Consider the following 11,410-nt stretch of genomic DNA (forward strand, 5'->3'; position numbering starts at 1 on the left):
GAGTCGGGTAGAGAGGAGAGGAGAAGAGGTGGAGGAGAAGGAGGAGGAGGAGGGGTATGTTTCGCTCGTGCCAGTGTGTTAGCTTGGGGGAAGCTGTGGCTGCTGGCTGGCTGCCAACACTTAGGCTCGAAGATCTACCGGTGCACTAGCGTAGAGTACCATGGCCTATGACGGTCATGAGGGTACAATGCCCAGGTAGGTATCAACCGACAAATTGAAGCGATTGAGAACTGAGGTGATAAAACTCTGCTCAACGCATCTACATCGCAATCCTCCGGGGTGAATTAATTAGAAGCAAAAAAGAAGAAAAATAGTCCAACCCGGAGCGTTTTCCGCCGCAGGGCACCTCTGCGACCAAACCGAGACGCAACAGATGTCTACCGAGCACCCTTGAATGCCCTAGGTAGAGTGAAGTGGACACGCTCCTATCACGAACACGCCCGCTCCGCTCCGATAAAGTGTCTTCGGGTGCGGGGCCATACATATAAGTTGCGCCGTAGGGCCGTAAGGCCGTAAGCCATCTCTCTCTCGGCGGTGGAGGGTGGGCAGTGCCTTTGCAGCGCTATATAATGGCCATCGGTTCCTCACAAACAGTTGGTGGATATTACGCCCTTCCCCCGCGCTAATTGGTTCATCTCCCCCTTCATCGCAGCATCATATGACGAACTGCCACGAACTAAGGCGAGCCGGCAGGAAACATTCGCGGACTGCTCTATGGTGGATGCATATGACCGCATGCGTGCCCAGTGCGATAGTCGCCTGGTGCTAAATTCTATGAACGACGGGGCGAGGCGGTCGATGCACGGGATTTTGGGTGCGAGGGATTGGGCATGTGTCCGATTGGTGCTGGTTTCCCATCAAATGAAAACGGCAAATCATCGAACCGTTTCGTTTCCGGCTGACAAATATTGATGACGGTTCGATAAACCGAGTGACATCACATGAAAGAGCCCATTCATCATGGACAGACAATCCTAAGTATATCCACTCAACCCCAAGAAATACATATGAAAGATTACCTACGCTATTTCCTCCACCTCTGCGCGATGCCATGGACGCGATCCATAAGTACCGGCAAAACCGAGTTCATACTATCATCGATGAGGTTTTTGAAATGCGTGATCGCCTGCTCTTCGCTAAGCTCCAAGCAGAACCTCTCCTTAACCTTAAAAACCGCCTTATCCGGCTCCAATCTGATGTCAGGAATATTGGCGTCCACCATCAGCGCGAAAAGGTTGAGGATCAGATTCGCGCTCTTGCGGAGCGTGATGTACGCCGTGTAGCAGTACGAGCGGAAGCGATGGTAGTTGTCGGACTGTGTGCCGCCCATGCCATCGATCATCTCTTTGCACACCTTCATCAGCGGAGAGAAGGGCTTGGGGTCTCGCCCAAGGATAAAACCAAAGTCGGCGTGGAAGAAGTGGCCTAGTGATGAAATATCAGCAGCGATGCTACGGGATCACAAGAGAAATCGGGGTGAATACCATCAGCCGTCAGCAAGAGGTTGTCAAGATGTCGATCGCCAACGCCTAGTAGATACGTGATAACGCAGTATCCCGCACAACTCTTGACATAGGTATCCATGATCTCCGCCTTGACCCCCAGGTCTTGCGTCGGATCCGGGAATGTGCTCCTCAGATACGGTAGCACACCCGCCGGAGACCGTTTCCCCTCTTCGATGGCTGCCAGACTCATACTCGGCACAAATTGCACGATTCCGGTGAAGGCGCTTGTTGCGAGAATTCTGTACGGCGTGAGTTTGAGATCGAGGTTTTCCTTCCGAAGGAGTCTATCCATCAGGATGATGATCTGAATCACGAGCTGATCTTGTCGAAGGTCGTCTCCGGACTTGAATATGATGGGGTAATGTTCGTCTTTATCTGTTTTGAGATGAAGGAGCACAGGGAAGAGCGATGACTTGAACACCATCGAATTCTCTGCATCACCGTTAGCCCTGCCGCGGCCAAGCACAAGGCGATATACATACCAGGAAAACATCCAATGATATTCACACTAGGGTCCAACGGCAGTGGTATGGGCTCGAACGAAAGCATTTCATGCGCAGGATCCCTCAACAGCTCTTTCAGCTTATCCTCTTTTTTAGTTCGATCCCGGACGGCCTGGATCTCCTTCGCCGTTTCCCCAATCATAAACACGAAGTCTCCCTGACGCTTCATCACAGCACGTCTTTTCTCACCATCCGGCAATTGACTCAGCGCAACCTGAAATTCCCACGCGATTTTGGTGTACAGCTTCTTACGCTCGCCATCGGGGTCTTCCGTCTCGACGACTAGATACCAGTGCAAGAAACTACCCAGAACCTCGTTATTGCACGCTCTACTAATCAGGAACTTCACCAAGCTGGACTCTTTCACAGCGTCGACATGAGCGTCCGGCCGTATGGCTTCGAATTTGAGAGCCTGGACAAGCTGCAGGAGGTACAGCTGCAATTCCTCGTCGTCCGCGGCCCGCAGTCGGTCCACAGCATACGCCCGGACTTCCATATTGTGCACATTCGGGCCCAAAAGCTCCAGCGCATCATCCACGTCGATTTCGGTCCACTCCGGTATCAGTCGCACCGCGAATTTACTCTCGGATGGATCGCCCCATGCTACACTCTTAACAAATTTCGTGAGTGCTCGTTTGTCCCTAGTGAGGTAGAACCGGAACTTCCATATCAAGTCCTTCTCTTCCGATGTAAGCTCCTGCGTCGGTCCGTAGTTTAGGATCTCGCCGAGCTCGTCCCTGATCTTAGCATTGGGTCTTAAGTCTCGGTCGATGATTCCGTTGCGATGGGACCGGACTAATCGTCGGTGCTTCGACTCCGCCGGATTATCCCTCGTAGCCTCCGGATCGAACACCTTGAAGCCCAGTCGCGGTAGCCCCGAGCTGGACGCTCCATCCCCGACGGCTTGCACTTGGCGCTGTGTGTTGCCCGCAGCCGCTGTGTTCGGAGGTGACATGCTATTTGGAGCGATACCTTGACCAGGCAGCAACGTGTATTCGTGTTCGGAGTAGACGATTGGCAAATCGAAGCGTTGAAGGTCGATAAATAGGTAGTGTTCGTCTTTTGACTTGCCTGAAGCCTGCTTGTTGATCCGTTCGATCTCGCGGAAGACAAGGTGGTCGAGCCAATCGACACGCGGAAGCTCTTTGAGCTCATGTTTCTTGACCAACTGTGCGCGGTCTATCAGCACAAAGTCTTATCACAACCCCAGGATCGCATAGCCCACCTTCTCCAGCCGGTCCATCTCATTACCAGTCTCAACCGGACTCGGAGTAGTAGTATCCGTCAACCCATCGGCAGCGACACCCATCCAGACCTTACACTTCTGCCTCCCATTCTTCAGCGTGCTGCGGCACCATCAGCAATCTCCCCTCACCCCTCTCCGCAACAATCCCACTCACTGATCCTTCTCGAACAAGCGTATCGTCGTCCCTCCAAACGGCACTGTATTTTGCGGCCCGGCCAGATCCCAGATCGTGATCGCCAGCTGCGCCGAAAGCGGAAGATCGCAGTATCGCACGGGAAGCGGAAGCCATTCCATCCATCTACACCCGCCGCCAGGCGTTAGCTTAGCACTGTAGTGTCCCACGGATGGGATGGGACGGGATGGGGTGACCAACGTTCGCTGCGCTTTGAAGGCGCGGTACGAGGTCTGTACTGGAACCGTCAACGGCTTGCTGTCGGCCCATACCTGCACTGTCAGGTACAGGTCCGAATGGGAGCTGGGAACTGTAAGCGGGATTGGCGGGGAGCGGGAGTGGGGGGGAGGGGCGGCGGGAAGAGCAACCTCGTATTGGCGCCGATGTGCTTGAGCTCTGGATGCGCCACGAGAGTGGTATACGGGAGCGGCGCGCGGGATCCCTCGAGCGTGTCTCTGCGGGAGCGGGGTACGTCAGCCGAAGATCGTGGCGGCCAGAGAGCGTGGAGGTTCATGCATTCGTACGCTAAGCTGTAGTGTTCCCAGCTCTCGAGAGGTCGCGAACATGTAGGCGTCCATCTTGCTCTGTGAAGGCGCCACCGTGGTGCCTTCTGTCGCTGGAGCTGTAGAACCAGTCATGTCGGGTCCAGGTTTAGTTTTGCCGTCGGTTGAAACTTTTGTAAGTTGTCGTGGGGTATGGCTTATCCAACTCTATTGCAGTGCCCGAACCTTGTCCATGGCGTTGAAGAGCTTCGTTCCCGCCGCCGGCGCCTTAACTGGTCATCGTTCCATGCGGACTGCCCAAATTGCACTAATGCATCCACTTTATCGGATGGATCTAATCAGATAGGCTTCAATTGTGAGCAATGGAGCATCGTGCGCCAAATTGGGCAACGATACTTATTTGTGAGCGTATGGGTCTCTACAGAGTTGCGATACTATGGTACACCTGCATTGGCGGCAATATACGGAAAAGAGAGGGTTTGTACAGTTTGAACTCCTGCGTAAAGGGTAGATGCATCCGATATCACCCATGAGTATGTGTCTGGCGACCAGCCACATAGTAATTGCCCAGTTGAAAACTCGCTCCGAGGGATACTTTCCTCGCTGTTAGCTGTCACGAAGTCACGGTTTATAGCCACTCTACTCTTGCCATTCCTCACAAGCCCGCGCCCTCTTGGTAAAACGTGAGGACTTTGGTTCATTCGTGAATCATTTATATGCCAAAAAGCGAACAAAAACACCTATTATCGTACACCATACAAATCGTCATTATACACGCTCATTTCTTCGCTGCCTCTTCCTCCTCTTCCTTCTTTTTCCGCTCCTCCTCCTCGGCCCTCTCCTTCGCAATATCCAACTTCTTCTGTAACCCTTTGGCGCCATTGAAAACACCATCCGTGCGCTTCCCACAGATGGCGCAGCTTGGGTTCTTCCTCCGATAGCGGTCGATAGCACAGTTTTCGCAGAAGTAATGACCACACTTAGTCTGAATCGGGCTCTTATAGTCTCCCTTGCAGATGACGCACTTGAACGGGATCTCCTCCTCCTCCTTCTCATCCGCGGGCTTCCACTCACCAGTGCCCATCTTCTTCCCCTGGAGCACCGGCATCTTCCCCCCCTTCTGCTTGATCTCCCACTCGCGGTCCAGCTTCCACCCCGCTGCATAGTCCTCACGCGCGTGCAGGAACTTGCACGTATCCCCGAACCCGCAGAACCCCGTGAGCTTGTAGTCCTTGCACACGTCGGGCGCGTAGTCGGTCACCGTTATCGTGCGGATATTTGTCGGCGCCTTGACGGGCCCCACGGGCTTGCGCGACGCCGCGTCCGCCGACTTCTTGATGAAGCTGCCGTAGCCCTTGTTGCCGGTGTAAGTGCCGTCGTCTGCCGGGGGACCGGCGGCATCGTCTGTAGTGGCAGCGGCAGCAGCAGCAGGTTTCTTCCGGCGACCGAGCAACCCCGCCTCCTCCTCATCGTACCAATTGCTCTGTTTCGTCGCGTCGTTCGTCTGTACGATATCCCTTGAGGTAGCCGCGTACTTCGCAGTGCCTGCATCCGCCGCTCCCGCGCCCCTCACATCGCTCGTTGCGGCGACCACAGTACCCATGTTCCGCCGCCGCTTTTTGATCTTCCGCGGACCACCATCGCCTCCTCCTTCCGAGGAGCTGTCGTAGTCGCTGCCGCCGTCGGAATCTGATGCTGGCGGGGGCGTGGCGGCTCGCTTGCGCAGTGAGGATTTGCCTTTGGCGTTGCGCCGGAAGAAGACGACGGGCTTGGGTGCGTCTGCGGGCGGCAGCTCGATCGTCGTGGGTGTGGATGGCATTGTGAAATTGAGCTGGTGAGGTGTGCGCTGAAGACGGAGCTGGAGTTCTGGAGAGCTTGATGGCGCCTGGCTTGGCTTGGTGAGATGCGGCAAGGATTAACATTGAGAGGCAACATGTGATTCTTCATAATTTATCACTCCTATCACGGCCCATGAAGACAAAACAGTTGGCGATTTTCTCCAATCGATTCAGTACAAGCCAACAAGTCAGTACCGTAGCATGTATTGTAGCATATTTACTCTTGATGGAGACATCCAACAATTCAAATGCAGAGTTGAGATAGAAATTTAATTTTTACGGGACCGTTTAGTCCCTCCAGTAGATCCTCTAATTTGTTTCGGCAGTTCACCATAAATCATCACGACCACTGTGAGATATCCTCGATGACAAAAAAGGCGCTCTCCGTGGTTAGATAGGCAGTGGATGGACACCAGGGCAGACTCACCAGGTGGTAGTAAGGGTCTAGTGGAAGGAGTCACATCACAGCATATCATAGTAAAGCTCTCATGCAACCCATTCCATTACCATCTCAACAAGTATCAAACAAAGCGACTACAACCAATTCCATTACCATCTCAACAAGTATCAAAAAACGCAACTACAACCCATTCCATTATCATCTCAACAAGTATCAAACAACTACTATTGTACAAGAAAAAAAAAAACTTGGACAAGCAACACCATTCAGTACTGACACCTTTGTTGAAAATCCCCCCCTTTTGTAAATGCTGAAGAAAAGAAGAAAATTCTCAAAGAAAAGACAGGTATGCTCAATGAAGAAAAGAAGAAAAAACCTAGGTATGGTCCATGATGGAGAAAAGAAGAAAAAAACCTAGGTATGGTCCATGATCGAGAAAAGGAAGAAAAAAAAGCCGTGACAGAAAACCCAGGTATGCTCTATGGCGAAGAAAAGAAAAAGAAAGCTCATGAAAACCTCGGTATGTTCCATGAAGATCTTGTGTAGGAACGTCCCAAGATCTAAAGCAAAGCCCTAGAGGGCATCCTGGAGAAGCGGCGGGGTCCCTGAGTGTTGACTTCGAGACCCTGATCCTGCGGCTCACCAGACTCGGAAGCTGGGGCATCCGAGCCATAGTAGTCGTAGACATCGTTGAGAGATCCGACAGAGGCGTTATTCTTGTTCAAGTGGGACTCGCCGGTCTCGTGATGTTCGTCTTCTCCGTACACCTTGGGGGTGGCTGTCAAACGGAAGAATTAGTGTCAGATTCAATTGACTTAGCAAACGGACTTGAATGATAATTACCTCCATCCTCGGCACTCGGGCTCTGGAGAGCGATCTCGGGGAGGACACCCTGAACCGGAACTCCTGGAGACGGCGGCGGGGTGAGGGAAGCAGCACTAACTGGCGTAGCCGAGCGATTCTCCTGGCTGGGAAAAATCGGGGCAAAAATCTCCGAAGCCCTTCTCCTACGGGAGACGAACGTAGTAAAGGCCGGAAGTCCTAGGTAGCGGGCCCTAAGGGAATCCGAGGGGATCAATGAAGATGGCTGGACATGGGTGATGCTGGAGACCATCCTCAGCGGAGATGAATCGATGTGAGCAGGTGATCCCTCTGGAGCCTCCTCGTTTCTAGGCAACCTGTTACCCAAGTTGATGACAATGGTCGTGTCGGGCATGATGGTCGAGTCGGGGGCTGCGGCACTCTGAGTGATGGTCGAGTCGGGGGCCGGCGCGCTCGAAGCGTTGGTGTTTCGAGCGGCCCTGCGAGCGGCAATGACATTATCAATCGACGTATTCGGCGGTGCGGGAGAAATTGTAGAAGTCTGCTGAACGCCACCGTAAATACCACGCTGGAGTGCAACGATTCCGAAGGCGTTATCGTCGGGGATCACTGGAGGTCCCGTGAGATTTCCGAGCTCGATATCGGAAACACGCTGTCCCTGAGCCACCGCAGCCTGCTCGTCCTGCAACTGATGCTGACTTCAAGACAATATTTGTTAATCCTAGGCTCCCTTCCAAATAAATAGCAACGGGAGGGACCGCCCAACTTACCGGCGCTTCCTGCTGTACAGCTTGTAGGATCCGAACACAACGACGAAGAGAGTCAAACCTGTCATGACCAAGCTGGAGCAATATTAGACACATATGTTACAGAGAAGAAGAGAGAGCAGGAACATACCCGAGGAAAAGGGCTGTTTTCTTGCCCTTGATCCAGTCTTTGACCGTCATGGCGAGTGATTCGTGATGCTTGTGTATATGAGACTCGGTACGGACTCGAGGAAGTATGGTAGAGTGTAAAGGAAACAACAAAAGGAGTGTTTTGCAATCAGTAAAGGAGCGTGGAAAGTGAGTGTGAGTGTGGGGGAGGGGGAGAGGAAGGAACGGAGCAAGGTGGATGAAGAGGGCGTGCGTGTATGGGAGAGGAAGGGATGGAGGAGGAGATGGAGGAGATGCCTCGCACTCTTCCTATCACCGGGAGGATGTAGAAGGAAGAAGGAAGGATGGATGAAAGAAAGAAAGAGAAGAGAAGGAGAAGGTAGTGCGGTGGTTGTGTGGTGGTTGTGCGGTGGTACGAAATTGAACGTATGGAAGGCTCCGGACCATCTCCCAAAGCAGAGACTCGGCGACGAGTCAGCGATGGCCGGCGCAATATTTGCATAAGAATGACCGGTTGATCTTCACGAGAGTAAGAATAGGTTGCTTGATCGATAGACGAAGTATCGGACGAGATCTGATCATTGGCGTGGGTACATCGTGGGCGGTCTGTAGATCTCCCGTCCGATCTGTTGGGCGGCCATGGCCCTGGGCCCGTCGCCTATGGGCTAAATGTAGAGTAATACAGCTAAAGCCAACGCTTGTGAACGGCGAGCATAGCTGGATATTACATTTGGAAGTGAACCGGCAGTTAATCAAAGTGAGCCCGTATATGTCGTCATTGCGGGCATTACGATGTGAGATGGCCCTAAACGCCGGTACCAGCAGTGGCTGGACGGGCAAATACGAGTACGGAGATCACTTGCAGTTTGATAAATCCAGTACTTTTGGTTTTTCGAAGTGATAGACCTTAATGGGGTTTCGGGGAATTATTGAGAGATCTGTTGATATCTTGTGATCACGGTACATACTTCTTATGCGGACGACTATTCTACCACCGCACGGCTAAGGAAAAGCGAAGCCTACAACCTTCAAGCAATAGAGTCATCGAACTCTTCGTACAAAGGTTTATTTGGGTGCAATAAAGCACTATTGTCTACCGGTGGCCATAGGATCATAGCTTCAGGGCCGTCCCAGGATGGCAGATCTGGATATGAATGCATTGGACTACCAGACATCCACACGAGGCTGGGCTAATTTCTACAGCTCGGAAAACTCCTGCAACCCCGGGGATCTGGCAGTGATTATGTGGAATCACAAAATCTTTGCGGAGGCGTCGGCACCGTGTTCGTCACTCGTGTCCTGGTGAGCCGAATATGGCTACGACAGCAGGCTATCCTGTAACTAGGCAGAAAATGAAGCACATAGCGCTGAATATCGGAGTCACTGACTATATGAGCTCGTAGCTGTATCTTGAAAGCATTCGATGTGATGTATGGCAGTTTTTGCTTAGACTTCTGCTCACTCGTTCAGCTGTGTTAGGAAAACTTGTTCGAATAAACAGACACACGGATTATCGTGCTCCTACTCACTCGCTCAGCTATGCCAGCAAAAACCGGTTCGAATAAGTAGGAACACGGATTACCGCACTCCTACAGAGCATGACAGCAGTCACTCCACCGCACCTAAAATACTACATACGGTCACCTTTCTACCAAAGTTCCAGCCAGTCTATCACTCATCCCATAATCGTCCACTAATCACCCTCTTCCCATCACTACCCGCTAAAGCTTGGGAGACGTAACGACCCGCAGGCTGCAGAAGCTCATCAACCGCGAAGCCAAGGCGGTCACGGGCAAACAGAGGAGACGGCACTTTTGGATAAAGCTGCAGAATGTGACTACACTGCCACCCTGGACGAGGAACCCGCAGCTAGAGCGCACGCCGTACGCCCACAGCCCTTGGCCTCTCGATGTACACGGAGTCACAGACGGAACGCAAACGGACTACAAAGCAGCCGGCTACCTACGCCGTCGTCTGGTGCCATGGCACCCAGTGGAAGGGACACAAGGTCCGTATGGGACTCCAGCAGGCGGGCTATGAAGTAAGATTGGACAGCGGCGTGGAACCAGAGTGTGCACATCATGTATATCGCCATAATCTATCTAGGTCGCAAGCAATTACTTCACGATTAAACGCAACGCATCACCACCCATCAAACCCTCCATTTCCGCCGGCTATTCCATCAAATTTTATGCCCCTCCCTCCGCAACCCCTCAAAAAGCGCCACGGCACTTAAGGCCTTCGCATCAAGCGTTTCCTTCCACAGATCCCTCAACCTGACCACCTTGAGCGTAATCTTCTCGCCCTCCTCCCTCAGCCCTGTCAGCCTTCCTCTCCACTCGCCAAGTGTGCCCTTATCGATCGCGTGTGTGTACGCAAATATCTTGACGAACTCGTCGCAGCCTGCAATTCAAACCCACTGATCAGCCATACTCCTCCCATATAGGAGTGTGAGGCGCACCTCCAGGACTGGGGTACACCGCAGCCTCCAACCTCTCTCCCTCCATCTCGCGCACCAGCGCCCCCAGCGCCAACTTTGTCAAATCGACCAACCCCTCCGCCTTAATCACGATCCCGCACTCCTCTTCGATCTCCTTCGCGGCGGCGCCTGTGAACGTATCACCATCGACCATCCCCGCAGGCAGCTCCACAAACTCCAGTGCGCCCGCCGGCACCCGCGGCTGCACCGTCAGCAGCGCCCACTCCTCCCCCTCCCCGCCCTCTTCTTCCTGTAGAATAACGAGTACGGCCACCGACCCGCCGCGCAGGAACGCCATGCCAGGCAGGGACTCGCCCGCGGAATTGGTCAGTGACGCGGTGACGTTGAGGAAGCCGATCCGCTGGCCGAAGAAGTCGGCGTGCGAGACTGTGAGCGAGCGGAGGATGTATGGGTCGCTGTGGAAGGGGTGCGATGGCTGCTGTTGCTGTGACAGCGACGAGGTCAGTGAGGATAGCCACGAGGTGTATGGCTTGAAGGAGAGGAGCTGGGCGCTAGTCAGGTTTGCTGGGAGCTTGGGAGTGGGCGTTGTGGGCGTGGTCATTTTTATGCGGACTGTGGAGAAACGGGGCTGCTGGTGGAGTCGTGTGGTGAGTTTGCCGCATCGGAGGAGGTGGCGAGTGATTTGGTGATGCATTCGTTGTGGAATTATGTATGTGAGCTCGCCCGCTGTGAGACGCGGGGTGGATGCGGTGACGTCAGACTACCTGGCTGCTCCTAGTTAGTGTGCATGGGTCACTCCGTTCATGGTTCATCACTGTATGTATATATCGATAGGTATCACCATCTACTTCCCAATACCCATGATTTAAACACTACAGGTCCCAACCAAGGAGATCCACCATCGCCGCAGCGGCGGCGATGTTGACAGATAACTAGAGTCCAACAAGCATGGGGCCTTCAAGGACAAGTATCATAAGAAAGGGAAGCCAAACTTCAAAGCCAAACATGGCGGGGGCGTTACTTATGGATATCAGATCTGCATTCACTAATTTTAGCCCGCCGAAGCCATCTACCAGCGGATGACAGAGATGTTTATCGAACCAGCT

At 53.2% G+C, this 11,410-nt stretch overlaps 4 protein-coding genes across 4 annotated transcripts; all 4 read right to left on the reverse strand.

The window, feature by feature from the left end:
• Positions 1-539: 539 nt before the first annotated feature.
• On the reverse strand, positions 540-4,190 carry BZA05DRAFT_388472 (kinase-like domain-containing protein). The gene is made up of 8 exons (XM_051482678.1): positions 3,943-4,190; positions 3,795-3,881; positions 3,628-3,729; positions 3,409-3,552; positions 3,234-3,354; positions 1,988-3,176; positions 1,485-1,937; positions 540-1,425 (listed from the first exon to the last, which is right to left on the reverse strand). Exons 1-8 carry the CDS (start codon positions 4,062-4,064, stop codon positions 1,025-1,027), a joined length of 2,619 nt encoding a protein of 872 aa, XP_051342563.1. The 5' UTR covers positions 4,065-4,190; the 3' UTR covers positions 540-1,024.
• A 388-nt stretch (positions 4,191-4,578) lies between these two features.
• BZA05DRAFT_388474 (uncharacterized protein) lies at positions 4,579-5,793 on the reverse strand. The gene has a single exon (XM_051482679.1). The coding sequence runs from the start codon at positions 5,746-5,748 to the stop codon at positions 4,708-4,710; it is 1,041 nt and encodes a 346-aa protein (XP_051342564.1). The 5' UTR covers positions 5,749-5,793; the 3' UTR covers positions 4,579-4,707.
• Positions 5,794-6,301: 508 nt separating this feature from the next.
• On the reverse strand, positions 6,302-8,249 carry BZA05DRAFT_388475 (uncharacterized protein). Its single transcript, XM_051482680.1, has 4 exons — positions 7,887-8,249; positions 7,760-7,831; positions 7,011-7,687; positions 6,302-6,945 (listed from the first exon to the last, which is right to left on the reverse strand). Exons 1-4 carry the CDS (start codon positions 7,934-7,936, stop codon positions 6,728-6,730), a joined length of 1,017 nt encoding a protein of 338 aa, XP_051342565.1. The 5' UTR covers positions 7,937-8,249; the 3' UTR covers positions 6,302-6,727.
• A 1,495-nt stretch (positions 8,250-9,744) lies between these two features.
• BZA05DRAFT_388478 (putative NUDIX family hydrolase) lies at positions 9,745-11,119 on the reverse strand. Its single transcript, XM_051482681.1, has 2 exons — positions 10,326-11,119; positions 9,745-10,267 (listed from the first exon to the last, which is right to left on the reverse strand). Exons 1-2 carry the CDS (start codon positions 10,996-10,998, stop codon positions 10,047-10,049), a joined length of 894 nt encoding a protein of 297 aa, XP_051342566.1. The 5' UTR covers positions 10,999-11,119; the 3' UTR covers positions 9,745-10,046.
• Positions 11,120-11,410: the final 291 nt, after the last annotated feature.

This window comes from Tricharina praecox (assembly GCF_024521635.1).
Source record: "Tricharina praecox strain CBS 144465 chromosome Unknown BZA05scaffold_4, whole genome shotgun sequence".
In the NCBI taxonomy this organism is placed as follows: domain Eukaryota; kingdom Fungi; phylum Ascomycota; class Pezizomycetes; order Pezizales; family Pyronemataceae; genus Tricharina; species Tricharina praecox.